This window comes from Martes martes (assembly GCF_963455335.1).
Source record: "Martes martes genome assembly, chromosome: 5".
NCBI lineage: Eukaryota > Metazoa > Chordata > Mammalia > Carnivora > Mustelidae > Martes > Martes martes.
The window spans coordinates 114,736,291-114,751,558 of NC_137892.1; the positions used below are offsets into that span (position 1 = coordinate 114,736,291).

The 15,268-nt window shown below is 37.6% G+C and overlaps 1 protein-coding gene across 2 annotated transcripts in view; it reads left to right on the forward strand.

Annotated features, from left to right (window-relative positions):
* GABRB2 (gamma-aminobutyric acid type A receptor subunit beta2) overlaps positions 1–15,268 on the forward strand; it is a gene marked incomplete at both ends in the record, with an annotated part of 235,063 nt that overhangs the window by 184,806 nt on the left and 34,989 nt on the right. For both annotated transcript variants that reach the window (XM_080804923.1, XM_080804924.1), the window contains 3 exons: positions 8,015–8,152; positions 10,077–10,229; positions 13,756–14,000. In XM_080804923.1, coding sequence (XP_080661049.1) covers positions 8,015–8,152; positions 10,077–10,229; positions 13,756–14,000 — 536 coding nt within the window. The remainder of the gene's footprint in view (positions 1–8,014; positions 8,153–10,076; positions 10,230–13,755; positions 14,001–15,268) is intronic.

Sequence of the window (15,268 nt, forward strand, 5' to 3'; positions counted from 1 at the left end):
ATAAAAAAATAAAAACAATTTAAAAAATAAAAAATAAAAGGTTTAGGGATTAAAAAAAATATAACTGATGTGAATACAGATGTGCAGAAACCATTCAGACCTGACACCATCTCTCTGTTCTGGGCTATTGGTGATTGTGCGCTGTAGGTTATTGAAGAGAATCAGACTGCTAGGGAGAGACAGCATCAGAAACATCTCCTCTCCTCTCTTACAAGAGAGACAGAGGTGGGAGAAAATATTTTTATCTTGGAGTTATAAAACCTTGGTTCAGAAGAAACATTGTTTGTCTCTTGGTCACGCTAGATACCAGACATCCCTTGCCTGATTCCCATGGCAAGGTAAATGCTGTCTGCTCTGCAGCATTCTCCTAATCACTTGCTCTGCTGAGGTGATCCACGTGGCAAATGCCATCTGCCTTGCCTGGAAGTTTATCAGGACTACAGAATCCCAGGTTCCACCTACTTAAGCCTAGTTGACATTGCATTTTATTTTTCTTTTTTCTGTTTTCTCCAAGTTTTGTGTTATTATTATCATGAGCATATAAAGTAGTATTTGTTTCAGGAGTACAAGTCTGTGATTCATCAGTCTTACACACTACACAGCGCTCACTACAACACAGACACTCCCCAGTGTCCACCACCCAGCCACCCAAATCCTCCCATCCAAATCCACTCCAGCCACCTTCAGTTTGTCTCCTGAGATTAAGAGTCTCTAATGTTTTGTCTCCCTCTCTGGTTTTGTCTTGTTTCATTTTTTCCTTTCTTCCCCTATCATCCTCTGCCTTGTTTCTCAAATTCCACGTATCAGTGAGATCATATGGTAATTGTCTTTCTCTGATTGACTTATTTTGGTTAGCATAATACCCTATAGTTCCATCCACATCATTGCAAATGGCAGATTTCATTTTTTGATGACTGCATAATATTCCTATATATATGTGTGTGTGTGTGTGTGTGTGTGTGTGTGTGTGTGTGTGTGTGTGTGTATGTCACATCTTTATCCATTCATGTGTGGATGGACAGCATTGGTGGTATAGTGGTGAGCATAGCTGCCTTTCATATGTTGATGGACATCGGTCGATGGGCTCTTTCCATAGTTGGGCTATAGTGGACATTGCTGCTATAAACATTGGGGTCCAGTTGTCCCTTCGGATTACTAAATTTGTATTGCATTTTAATAAGATTTCCAGATCATTTCTGTGCATGTTACATCGGAGAAGTACTGGTCTGTCCTCTTAGCCAACAGTTCTGTGTCTCTTCTTTGTTATTTCAGGACTTAGGGTTCATGCATATGGGAGAAACAGGGTTGAATAGAGGGGAAGAATCCTGGTAACCATAACCCAGTCTAGTTCATATGGTTCTAGAAAGAACCATGTAGAGAGTTTAAGGCAGTGTCTTTCACATAAGGGCTCTGAAATGACAGTTGCTATTATTGTTGTGGCTATTTTTATTATTATAATGTAATTATCATTATTATTTATTATTAATGGTTTCTCTTACCTGGAGCATCAGCTTAATTGCTCAAGCTGTACAAACATAAGGAAGCTTAAGAAACACATCATGGAGTTACACTTAACAGGAACAGCTACCAGACCTCTCTGCTTCCATATAAAGACCACAAATACTACGTTTTGCAATGAAATCCAAAAAGAGAAATTATCTTTAGAACACAGAATCTAATATTTTACTTGATTATGATCATTTTCAATCCCTTACAAAATATTTGAATTTGAAAATGCTAATAACATAAAAAAAATAGGTTATCTTTGTTGTAGGAGTTGAATGCAAGACCATGACTTGATGGTGTTCCTTACTAAGATGCCACTTGGTAATCGAGTCTGACCTACCCTAGGCCGATTATTTTGAGCTTCAAGGCTGAGAAATGATTTGATAGCAGAACATTTGTGTCTAGCAGTCCATCTAAAGAGGAGAATAAAGAATAAGATGCAATTAAGGAGTCAGAGCAATCACTCAGAGTGTCTTTGGAACACTTTCTTTGCTGAATTTAAAGAGTTATAGCTGACAAGGGAGTTTCTCTCTCTCCCTTTTGAAAAATCCTCATAACCATTTGGCATTGATTGTATTCAGTCTTGCTCCTTTGCACAACATACAGGGCTCTGTATAGAGGGGCATCCATTCTGACTGTGGACTGATAGACTTCTAATTGTGGTCATTGCATTAGTCATGAGAAAAAAGCTTGCTTTTTTGTTGCACATTTGGTCATGCTACTTCCCTGAAATGTTTGTCTGCCTTAAAAGGCAATTTGATCTCTGTTGTTATTGCAAATGTCTTTCTTCTCTTCTGGAAACTTTTGGAGGGAAAAAAATTTTTTTTTAATCCACTAAAGAATAAGATATGTTTCCAAGGGACTATGTTCTCAGGTACTTACTTAGGAACATAACTAAAGCACCCTAAAATGTGTGAATAGCTCTAGCACTTTATGGAGTCATTACACTGTGTGAATATTTTTTATATCCTGAAAAAACAATGTGTCTGGTCGAATAGGTGTGGGAAATGCCAAGGGTAAGTAATATTAAGCAAATTCTTTATTGAGGGATATTCTGAAGTGTACTGTGCTAAAGGTTTGTGACTATAAGAGGCTGCCCAAAATATGTAGGTACTCCCAAATACATTTACTGTAGAACCCTGTTCCATGAGGCACATCACAGGATTAGTGTTCCCCAGAACATAAATTAAGTTTTAATTATAGTTACTTATATACTGTTAACAGTTACTACATAAAATTTTAAATACTATTAGGAGAGTGACATGCTAAAATCTTTACAATGAGGTGTCCAATTCAAAAAAGCTTTTAAAGTGCTGTGATAGTGGGGCACCTGAGTGGCTCAGTCTGTTGAGTGTCTGTCTTTGGCTCAGATCATGATCCCAGGGTCATGGGACCAAGCCCCATGTCAGGCTCCCTGCTTGGCAGGGAGTCTGCTTTTCCCTCTCCCTCTGTCACCTCCCCCATTCATTTTCTCTCTCTCTCTCTCTCTTATTCACTCTTGCTCTCTGTATTTCAAATAGATGAATACAATCTTAAAAAAAAAAAAAAAAAGCACTCTGATAGTTACATAAGAGAGCAGAAAATTTGAAATAAGACAACCCTTAAAAAACCCAAACCATCCAGGACTAGAGTGGATTGTCCCAATAATACTAGCCCATAATTCTCAAACATCACCAATTGGTTATGATGATTGAGAATTAACAGTTTAAAACAACTACAAGGACACCTGGGAGGCTCAGTCATTTAAATCTCCTACTCTTGATTTTGGCTCAGGTCATGATCTCAGAGTCATGATCTCAAGGTCATGAGATCTAGACCCACCTCCTTCTCAGCTCACAACCAAGGCTTCTTGAGATTCCCTCTCCCTCTGTCTCTCCCTGTGCCACCTCCCCACCCCGTGGGTGGGTGCTCTCTGTCTCTTAGGTAAATAAATAAATAAAATCTCTAAAGCAACTATAATGTTACTATTGCTACTTGGCTACAATGGGAGATGGAAAATAGATAATTACCCTAGAATGTTTAACAGTCCAATTGGGGAGCAAAGTTTAAATAAATAACAAGAGAACATTAAGTCACTTTAATTTCTTACTAGAAAAAAAAATGATGGCATTGATAATTCATTTCTTCTAAATGTTCTCACCGGCCCCCATTTAATATCTTGGTATAGGTTCATATTCCCTACACAGTAAAATTCTTTTAACATGAAATATTTACTTAGTCGATAACAAAATAGACAAGTAGACTGACACTAAAGAGTTGAAAAACAACTTTTTAAAATGCCATGTTATGTAATAAGATCATGTCACAATTGTAAAAACATGTTCAGTTATTATGTGAATGTTCTTAAAATGGCATATCTGCTTCTTGGATCTCGTATAGTATATATTTTTATCAATATTTAAAAGAAAGCATATCTATCATTCATATATTATATAGATTTTTAAATTTACATGTTTATCTGAACTGATCAAAAACTTTAACATTTTATATAGTTTTAATTCCTTCAGGTAAATTCCAGTGAATTTATATTTTGGTTTATTCGTAAGCCATTTGAAGTTATGTGGGTTATGTTTTTAATGATAACAATACAATTTAATGACTCAGTTTCTGCAATCCCATGAATAAAATACAAAAGATGAATTTAATTTGCAAGACATTAATGAGAAGCTTCAGTGCATCTCCTCCTTCTGATATCTTTTAAAAGATATCTAATTATTTTTCACTCATTAATATTATGAAAGCTGTAAAAGTCAGGTCATATATATTTGCATATGTCTTATTTTTTAATCACTTTGAGAGACTGTTAAATATTTCTTCCAAGAAGATGAAGATGAAGAAGAAAAAGAGGAGGAGGGGGAAGAGGAGGAGATGGGGAGGACGATGAGGAGGGGAGAGGGAGGGGAGGAGGAGGAGGAAGAAGAAGGAGGAGGAGGAGGAGAACGAGTAGGATGAAGAGGAAGAGGAGGAGGAGGAGGAACAAAAGGAGGAGGAGGAGGAGAAAAACTAGATCTGCTTTCAGGTTATCCTACACAGCATACTGAGCTGGCTTGTGAACTTGACCACCCTGGCACTGTCATGGATTGTTGGTCTTTCATCTTCAGAAATCGGTCATGCAAGAGCATACATTTGCTGTCCATTGACAACATTCTACACTTGGTTAACCCAAAATGAAGTCAAGAAGATTGGGATTTTTAAGATCAGCAGTAACCAAGAAGTATTACAATGTGCTGTTCCATTATGTCAATTCCAAAATCTTAGATATCAGAATAAACTTCAGATGTTTCATTTTCAACTTCCAAACACCTCGGAGGGTTCTGTATCATTGAATACCCAATTTTCTCATTGTGTAAATGCATTCCTGTGTTCATGAAATAGAAGCAAAGTGACATGCAACTGAATATGAGGTTTTAATTCATTTTAAATAATTCTTATTTGCAAAAGTATAAGCTAACCTTTTTGAGCGTTATCTACCAGGTACTATTCTAAGCATTTTATAAGTAACAACGCATTTTTCTTGCAAAACAACTCTATGAAGTAACTTTTATTATTGCTGTTGTTACAATTTACAGAATAAAAAATGGAGGACAGAGAGATGTTAAGCAACTTGCTGAACTATTACATAAAGATAAATACATAATGAAGAATATTTGGATTTTTCTTTTTTTTAAGATTTTATTTATTTAGTGCTCGCTTCGGCAGCACATACACCAATATTTTATTTATTTATTTGTCAGAGATAGAGAGAGTGAGCACAAGCAGGGGGAGCAGTAGGTAGGGGGAGAAGCATTCTTCCCATGGAGGAAAGAGGCTGATGTGGGACTTGATGCCAGGACCCTGGGATTATGACCAGAGCCAAAGGCAGACACTCAACCGACGGAGCCACCCAGGTGACCCCCTTTGGATTTTTCTTAAGGGCTATGTTATCATTGGGTGACTTTTTTTTTTTTATTCACTCAGAAGATATTTATTTAATACAGCTCTGTGTAGGTACCATATTAGAAGCAGGAGACAGAAGTATAAACATGATCAATACCTCCAAAATGCCAAGCATCCAGATAAGCAACCATCACCCAAATCCACACAGGTATTAAATAATTAATGTATTAATTTAACAATATATCCCAAATGCCTCTCCTCTACCAAGTATTATCCAGCAAGCACGTTGTCAAACAGCTGGCATTTTGACAAAGGCTATATTCAATAATAACATTTTTACCTATTAAGCAATTATTAAGCATCTCCTATACAACTGTACTGAAACACCACAGATGTTCCCAGGCTTCTGCCTACAGAGGGCTTCCGTGATAAGGTTTGTAGCAATGAACAAGTGAGGTAAAAACGAGCTAAGGAAACTGGAGGACCAGAAACATTCTTCACTAATTTAGACTTAGTTCTTCATTGAAAATGTAAGAGTTGACTTACTCTCATTCTCTTTTGAAGATGGCCACATTTGACACTTTTTTTTTTCCTTAGAAAACTATGGACTTCTTGATTCATAAATACTTTCTTTCATGTTTATATACCACAAATCCAATTTTACAATGCATTTCTAACTAGCTAGCTTGATTCTAAGAATGAATTGCCCTTCTTTTTTTTTTTTTTTTTTTTTTTTTTAAAGATTTTATTTATTTATTTGACAGACAGAGATCACAAGTAGGCAGAGAGGCAGGCAGAGAGAGAGAGGAAGAAGCAGGCTCCCCGCTGAGCAGAGAACCCGATGCGGGGCTCGATCCCAGGACCCTGGGATCATGACCTGAGCCGAAGGCAGAGGCTTTAACCCACTGAGCCACCCAGGCGCCCCGAATTGCCCTTCTTTTATTATTTTAAACTGTCTTATCAAAGGTGGGATTGTCAGGGGTGCCTGGGTGGCTCAGTCAGTTGAACATCGGCCTTCAGCTCAGGTCATGATCCCAGGGTCCTGGGATTGAACCCCGCATCCTGTTTCCTGCTCAGCACGGAGTCAGCTCCTCCCTCTCCCTCTGCTCCTCCCCCTTGCTTGTGCTCTCTGTCTCTCTCAAATAGATAATTAAAATCTTTTTTTTTTTTTTAAAGGTGGGATTGTCATTGACTAAACCATTTCATAACTGAGAGATGTGTGCAAAAAAACAATGAGAAATGGGATTATATTTGAGATGAAGTCCTGGATGGTGAAGATTCCCATGGCCATTTTAAGAAAGTTGCAATCACAGAGAACAACAGTTATCCTTTGGGACAGATGCTTTAGTTCTTAAGATTAGAGAGAGAATATTAATGGGGTAGATTAAGGGAGAATGAGAAGAATCTGTGTACTGTGCCATTCACTTTATACCTGGACTTCCCTTTAAAGTTATGAATAATTTGCTTTTAAATCAAAGTTTCATAGAAGAAAGACATTCTCTAACAAAATGAATGGCTCCACATGAGATCATGTTAATAAAAATGTTGGTGGTGTATAATCTATTAAATTTTCAAAATTTTGATTATAATATCTGTCCTGCCTACCTCTTAGACTTTCAACTCTCTGGATGCAAAATTTCTTTGAAGGAGTAAATATGATATACAATATAATTTATGTTTCACAGGAGGGATCTTGGGGGAGTGGGTATATTGTTTATAAATATTAATGTTTACTGGATTTCATTGCATGCTTCCCTGTATTGCTATTTATAATCTAATATGTGCCTATTCATTGCAGTTATATATATGCTTAGTCATTAAGATATGTGTGCTTATTCTACTCTGCCTCATGGATTGAAAGTGTAACAGAGAGCATGCTTTTATTATGCAGAGTTCTAGCCCCAGTAACTGTGTACTGATGGACATAGTAGGTGCTCAATAAATAACTGGTGAATGAGTAGAAACATGCCTCCTAAATGCAATGTGTGTTTATAGTGCACACAATACATCTGTATTTACACCTTAAAACTATTAGAATTGCTGCTGTTTGAGGTTATTGGGGGGGGTATTTTTTGGAATTTAGGTCTGCTGCAGAATCAAATTCGGACATCATGTCTATGAATATTTAAAAAAAAGATGACTCACTTCTTCGTAATCACTACTCTTCTGACTTGAAACCAAATATATTGTAATTCAAAAATTTTATACGGGGGGTTTGAAGCATTCAGTACTGCACTGATGACTTAAATGATATTTTTCTCTGCTTTTGTCTTCACTTAAAGTACCATCCAGGGTCATGTAACAATGTGATAATGTTTGAGAATATGAGATTCATAATCAGAGGAACCGAGGTGCAGTTCGGAACTGTATACTACTTCCTACTTGCAAGCTGTTAATTTTACTAAACCTTTACAGCCACCTGTGAGCTTAATTATACTCCTCTCAGGAGACTGTTGGGAAAACTAAATGTGATATAGTCCAGGTGCTTAGCAAGATACCCGATAGAGTAGCCTTTAGCTGTGGCTGTTATCATTAACATAGTTCATCTTTTAAACAAGTATTTTTTTCTGTTTTGTTTTGTTTGTTTTGTGTATCTGTATATGTATGTGTATGTGTGTGATTTCTTTTACAGATGGATATACCACAGATGACATTGAGTTTTACTGGCGTGGGGATGATAACGCAGTAACAGGAGTAACAAAGATTGAACTTCCACAGTTCTCTATTGTGGATTACAAACTTATCACCAAGAAGGTCGTTTTTTCCACAGGTTTGTATCAGGGAAGAGGGTTAAGGGAGAAGGGGCTTCCACATAATTTGCAAAAGAGTCTATTTATATCACAACTGGGTCCCAGGGAAAGATGATGACTAGAAGATTTAGATCTGCTGCAAACTTTCAGAACCCCTTCAAGCTCATTGCTCATTTGGGACCCACGCAGTTTTTTTCCCAGGAGCCACCCCCAACAAAGCTGAGAGAGTTAGTTCTACTCCTCTCATCTACCAAGAACGGACTAATGGTTAGAGACAGAACACAGAAGGAGAAATAAAGACCCAGGTCAGAGTTGTTTCCCCAACTTTATGCATTCTATAGTACTCCTCATAATCCTTTGAAAAATACCGGGAAGAGTCAAGTCAGGAAGAGAATTCCACACTTTCCTCAAAGGTTAAGAATTTCTTTATGTAACCTTACCTCTTGTTTTGGAGCGAAAAGCCCTTCCAGATGTTGAGATTATCCTGATGCTTTTCCATTGTTCCTCTTCCAGCATCGAGGCTTTAGGTTGTCAAATTTGGTTCCATCAGCACAAAATTTTAACAACAAAAAAAAGTTCAGGAAAGTAATTCTCTGCTACATACTCATTAAGGGGGAAAAAAACCAATAAACCCACACGAATATTTCTTTTTATGATTTCACCAGGCACAGAAATACTAGTACTGTAACTATACATTTTAATCCTGTAAGGACTCAGGCACTTCCTTTCCTGCAAACTACTTCAAGTAAGAGTTGTATGACTTCGTAAGAATACGAAGCCTCTAGCCTTAAAAAATAAACAACAGAAACTTTTCCTAAATTTGAGGTCCTCTGGATCCCTAATACTGTAGAAATGAATTCATACTTGAAATATTCTTATTTCAGTATTATGACACTTACTGAGCCCAAGATGGCTAGACAGGCTTTCTTTCAATATTAGTATAAATATCACTCCTCCCCCCACACACTATTTATCAATGTGACTTTTTATATTCTAAGACTATGTTCAGTTACATATCTTTTTAATTTTTTTTAATTTTTTAAAAGATTTTATTTATCTATTTGTCACAGAGAGATCACAAGCAGGCAGAGAGGCAGGCAGAGAGAGAGGAGGAAGCAGGCTCCCCGCCGAGCAGAGAGCCCGATGCAGGGCTCTATCCCAGGACCCCGAGACCACGACCCAAGCCGAAGGCAGAGGCCCAACCCACTGAGCCACCCAGGCGCCCCTACATATCTTTTTTAAAGAGAAATTCCCCAGATCATCACAATAGAAGGACCTAGCTACAGGAATCTGATCCTTTAGTTTCGTCTCCTACAAATACCCTTTGAAACCAGTGATTCTCCACTGTTCGATGGGTCAGAAATCCCTTTAGAACTCCAGTGGAATCAATGGAATTAGAAACAAGTGTGATCCATACATGTGAAAACTTTTACAGAACTTTAGGGAGTTGCTGTATACCTGAAGCCGTGTCACTGATCCCAGAATTACAGTGAATTCTGGGGCTTGGGAGGAGATTACTAAAATATGACTAAAATATGATTACTAAAATATGATGCAATTTTGCAACCTTATTCTTACGTACAAAACCAAAAAATCTTACAGGATAGCCTTGTTGAGAAACAGCTGAGGGGGAACAAAGGGGCTGTACCAAACTATTTTGTCTTCATAGTTGTAGAGAATGCGTGTCTTTGATCCAGTGCCGGAGGCTGAGCAGGGAGAGCTGGAATTCTTTTAATTACTCAGGAGTGTGGGTGTACTCAACACCGAGTGACTCTTGGTAATTAAAATCCCAGTGTTCTCAGACTACTTTTGCAGGAGAAAGTGCCCTTCACCAGGAGCTAAAATTGAATTTAAGAAAGATATACAAACTACTTATGGGCCTTAAAGGGAAAGTATCTATAAATATTGATTGATAATGATGACGTTCTAAAATTGCCTTTCTAGGTTCCTATCCCAGGTTGTCCCTCAGCTTTAAGCTTAAGAGAAACATTGGTTACTTTATTCTGCAAACATACATGCCTTCCATCCTGATCACTATCCTCTCCTGGGTGTCCTTCTGGATTAATTATGATGCATCAGCTGCAAGAGTGGCATTAGGTAGGCCATTTTCTAACTGCTTATGGAGCTTGACTCTGTGTGTCTACATGTGTGTGCTTGTGGGTGTGTATGCGCATGCACGTCCACTCATATCCTTTCCTTACCCCGGTATTTATGATGCGTGACAAGACTGGACTGTGCGCATTACAAGAATTTGGCTGTGAGACTTTGGGTTATCTGATTCAGCATTAAATCAATTAAATACAAATTAAAACTCTTTCATGTCAAATTTAGTTAACCATATAGCGGTAGGTAATGAAATTATTCCCGTCAATTTGATATTTTTATTGAAGCATAGTTCATGTAATACCACCTGATAATTGTTCAATTTGCATTGGTGCTTCCTTACCTGAAAAGAGCTCCCTTCCATCTTTTTTTTTTTTTTTTAATCTCTCTGAGCTAAAGACAAGGAAATGTATTATGTAACTATCAGATAACTAAAAAGACTTCTAAAGTCTGATTAAGATTTTGGATTAGCATGGTAGAGGGCAGAAGACAACAAAGTAAGATTGCTGGGAAATTATTCACAGCATCTCTTATCTTATGCTTGTCTTTTTTTTTTTTCCTTATAACACCAGAGGAAGAGAATAAATTATATTTCATGAACATTTTTTATGTTACTAACTCCAGATATAATAAATTATGATCTTTTACACTATTTTTATTATTTCAATTTCTGACTAAGCCCTTTAAAATGTTGGGCTATTAACTCCTCCACTGTGATATCCCAATCCAATCATCACTTCCTTAGAGAAGTCATTCATTTATTCATTCCACAAATATTTGTTGAACACCTACTATGTGCCAAGCATACTAGACACTAGAGATAAAGCAGTGCTCTTCTGGAAGATACGGCAACAGTAAAAAGACGATAAATTTATTTTGCTTATAATGTGTGAGCTGTGTAATACAGTAAGTATAGAGGGAAATACACAAGATAAGGGTTGGATATGCCAGGGGGTGCAGTTTACAATAATCATTATAAACTTCATTCAGAAATTATCAATGGAACTAAGACTTCAAGAAGACAAATTCACTTAAATGTCTAGATGGGAATATTCTGGCCGACTACAAATGACCTGAGGTAGGAAAGTGCCAAGGATGTCAGCGAGGTGGCCAGTGAAGTGAAAGCAAGAGAGAGTTCAGGGGTCAAGATAATGTTGGAAAAAGGGAACTGCAAGATTATGAAGCAGTTCCAGGGCCATGATGAAAGTTTTGCTTTTATTCTGAATAAAATTAGAGAGTCACTGAGTGAAGGCATGACATGATTTGATTTCAGATTGAAAGGGATAACTCTGGCTGCTCTGTTAAGATTAGATTGTGGTGATTCAAGAACAGAAGGGAGAAGTAATGACCTCCTGGACTAGGTCTGGTCCCCTGTGATATACTCTCTTAAATACTAGAGAACTTCCTTTTGTAGACCAGTGCAGTTATAACTTATATTTATTTGGTTTGCGATGTCCTTTTTTTTCATGGTATTGAAAGATACATTGAAGAAAGGTCCATATCTAATTTTGCTTCCATTATACCTGTGATATCTCATACAATGAATGGTGTTCAGTAAATTTTTTTTTTAAAGATTTTATTTATTTATTTGACAGACAGAGATCACAAGTAGGCAGAGAGGCAGGCAGAGAGAGAGAGGAGGAAGCAGGCTCGCTGCTGAGCAGAGAGCCCGATCCCAGGACCCTGGGATCATGACCTGAGTCGAAGGAGGAGGCTTTAACCCACTGAGCCACCCAGGCACCCTGGTGTTCAGTAAATATTTGCTGAATAAAGTAATGAATGGAATTTGTAAATATCCTCTTATTCCAAAGTGAAAAGTCTGATGTCATTTTTATGTTTATTACAGGAATAATAAATTATTCACTTTTTAAAAGAAATTTGTAAAATGTCTTTTGATGTGAGTAATTTTTTACTTGGTCAGAAATATCTTAAAATAAGATTGAGATAAAAAACAAAATCAGCACTGTCAGTTTTATGACATACAAGTTGAACAGGGTACCCTGCAGTTGAAATAATGAAAAGATAAATGAAACTGGTAAGTGTTCAAAATGACTGATATTATAAAAAAGATAAAAAATTCTAAAACACCTAAAGCAAAAACAGAGTTTTTCTGGCCCTGCTCAGAATTAGATGGGCAAATTTATTTTTTCTATAGCTGTTTTATGAGCATGTAGAAAAACAGTACAAAAATTATTATCTTTTTAGAGCAACAAAGTTAAATCAGAAAACTTATACTTCCAAAAAATCATAGACATGAAATTTAACTCAGCTTTCTGAGTCAGAAAGACCCCTATTCAAATGTTGATCATACAATTCCCATCTGTGTGATCTTGATCTCTGGGCTCTATTTTTACATCATTATTTTGCTACTAAACTGGACCTTGCCATACTCAGGACTTTGGACTCCCAGTGCTTTTATCCAGCATACCTTCCAATTGTAGAGGGAAACTATTCTTCACTCTTGGTGATGACCACTGAGTGGAATGAACAATTATAACCTGACCCAGTATGCCATGTCCCATAATCTTAAAATGCCTCTATACTGTTTATTGTGCATTACGTGCCCAGCTGCCCAATCCAGAAACAGGAGGGCTAGACACCGGCCTCTCTGTTACCCATCATTTCAAGCTTTGATGTTTTTATAGTCATTTGTCTGTATTATCTATATAATGCATTCACTGATTTCAGTACTATTGTGATCATTTTAATTTATTTTCTCTGTATCACTTAGATAATTCTGAAAAACTAATAACTGGTATTCTTTATTCCTGTCTTGTATGCTTTCCTTCTATCCTCCACATGAGTACCAGAGTGATTGTCCTAAACACAATCTGTCCCTTGCTTCCCTGCTTGAAGCTGGTCAATGGCCCCACCTCACCTTTGGTTTTAAGTTCAGACTCCCCAGTTAGGCTCTGTATATACGGCTCTCCATTATGCAGCATTACTTAATCTTCACTCTCCTCACCATGCTTCCTGTCATATCCTATAATGTACCCCATTCACTTCCTTGAAATGGTTTTGATGGGCCATATTCTTTCTCCTCCACACACAAAAGACACCTTTATAAAATCTCTCTCTACCACACCTTGAGCTCTAAATCCTTGATCACTTGGGTATCTCCCACTCATCCTTCAGGACTCAGCTCCAGAGTCTCCATCTCCTGACCTCTCCTGCTGCATCATGAGGCTCACCTAGGGTCTTCTCCACATCCTCAGCGTTCACCCTATACAGATGTCTGCCATGGCATTTAATTCACATCTCTAGCCCCTCACTAGATATCTAACTATAAATATAAAAATATAAATAAAGGAAAAGTTTCCAAGTGATTAATTTTACTATGAATTCATGAATTAAATGTGCCTCCAGGGCCTATCACAGCACAGGTATGTAATCAGTACCCAGTAAGTATTTTGTGGCATATATGAATGAGTTAAAGAGTACAATAAACCTTTGCAACTATGATGAAAACAGCAAGGAAGCAAGGATGGTTATTCTTCTAACTCTGTCATTTTTTTTTCAGGAATTACAACTGTCCTTACAATGACCACGATTAATACCCACCTGCGGGAGACGCTCCCTAAAATCCCCTATGTGAAGGCCATTGACATGTACCTGATGGGGTGCTTTGTCTTTGTTTTCATGGCCCTTCTGGAATATGCTTTGGTCAACTACATCTTTTTTGGGAGGGGACCCCAACGCCAAAAGAAAGCAGCTGAGAAAGCTGCCAGTGCCAACAATGAGAAGATGCGCCTGGATGTCAACAAGGTAAATCCAGAGGGCAAGCCCTCCTTGCTTCCTAAACTTATAGAAGAATGCCAGCAATATAGGTTAATGGCCTTGTTTAATGAATGAGGAAAGCGAGGCCCAGAGAAGAGAATGGGTAGTTTTTCCAAAATCATTAAGTTAATTAGTGGTGGAGGCACAATTATAGCCCAAACTCATGATACAACCTTTGGATACCCTTTACGTTAACAGTAGGGTTGCCCAAAGCATAGTCATCTGAGAACTATCCTTGTGACTTTTTCCATATATGAGTATAATGTGTACTATTATTTATTTTATATTTATTTACATTTGCTCACTTTAAATAACCAACAAAGGAAATTTTATATCACTTAAATCAGTATTACTTGCTGGAAGATAATCTTAAGTGAGAAATATGAAACTATATTATTAAATTCTAGCTATACTAGATGAAGACCCTGGGCCTGAGCCTATTCTTTGATTTAAAAGGGAGATAAACGAGTACAGAGATGTATTAAAGAGCCAGCAGCAACAAATGAAGTCTTTTCTCTTTGAAGTCATCAAGAGGATAGAAAGATAAGTGAAGGGGAGAAAGAATAATTTTCTCCCTCAGTGACAGATAATCACTTAATGCCTTGCACATGTACCACTTAATATCGCTGGAGCATATGACTATAGGAGACTGCCAACTTGCTTAAGTTATGCATAGTCAAAGAACAATTTCCATGCAGTTGTAAACCCTGTTTAGTCTTTTTTTTTTTTTTTTTTTGTCAGAGAGAGTGAACACAGGCAGACAGAGTGGCAGGCAGAGGCAGAGGGAGAAGCAGGCTCCCTGCCGAACAAGGAGCCCGATGCGGGACTCGATCCCAGGACGCTGGGATCGTGACCTGAGCCGAAGGCAGCCGCTTAACCAACTGAGCCACCCAGGTGTCCCAACCCTGTTTAGTCTTTAAGGCAATGGTTCTCAACTTTGGGTGCCAAACTGACTGTGAGAGCATTAACAAATACTGAAGCCTAATCCCTTTCCCAAAAATTCTTATTTGAATGTACTAGAATATGGCTGGGCATCATAATTTTTAAAAATTCTTCAAATGTCATTCTAATTTGCAGTCAAGATTTAGAATCTCCATTTTGAGGTTTTTGACATCAGTCCCAGTGGATCTGTCCCTTTTTACTACCCAAATGTGACTTCACCTGGCTTCCTCTATCAAACTCTCTGTACTAAACAGAATATTTATCTATGTGTTTTCCCATAGTCCAAATTTAAATCCTTCAAAATAGATAAAAAA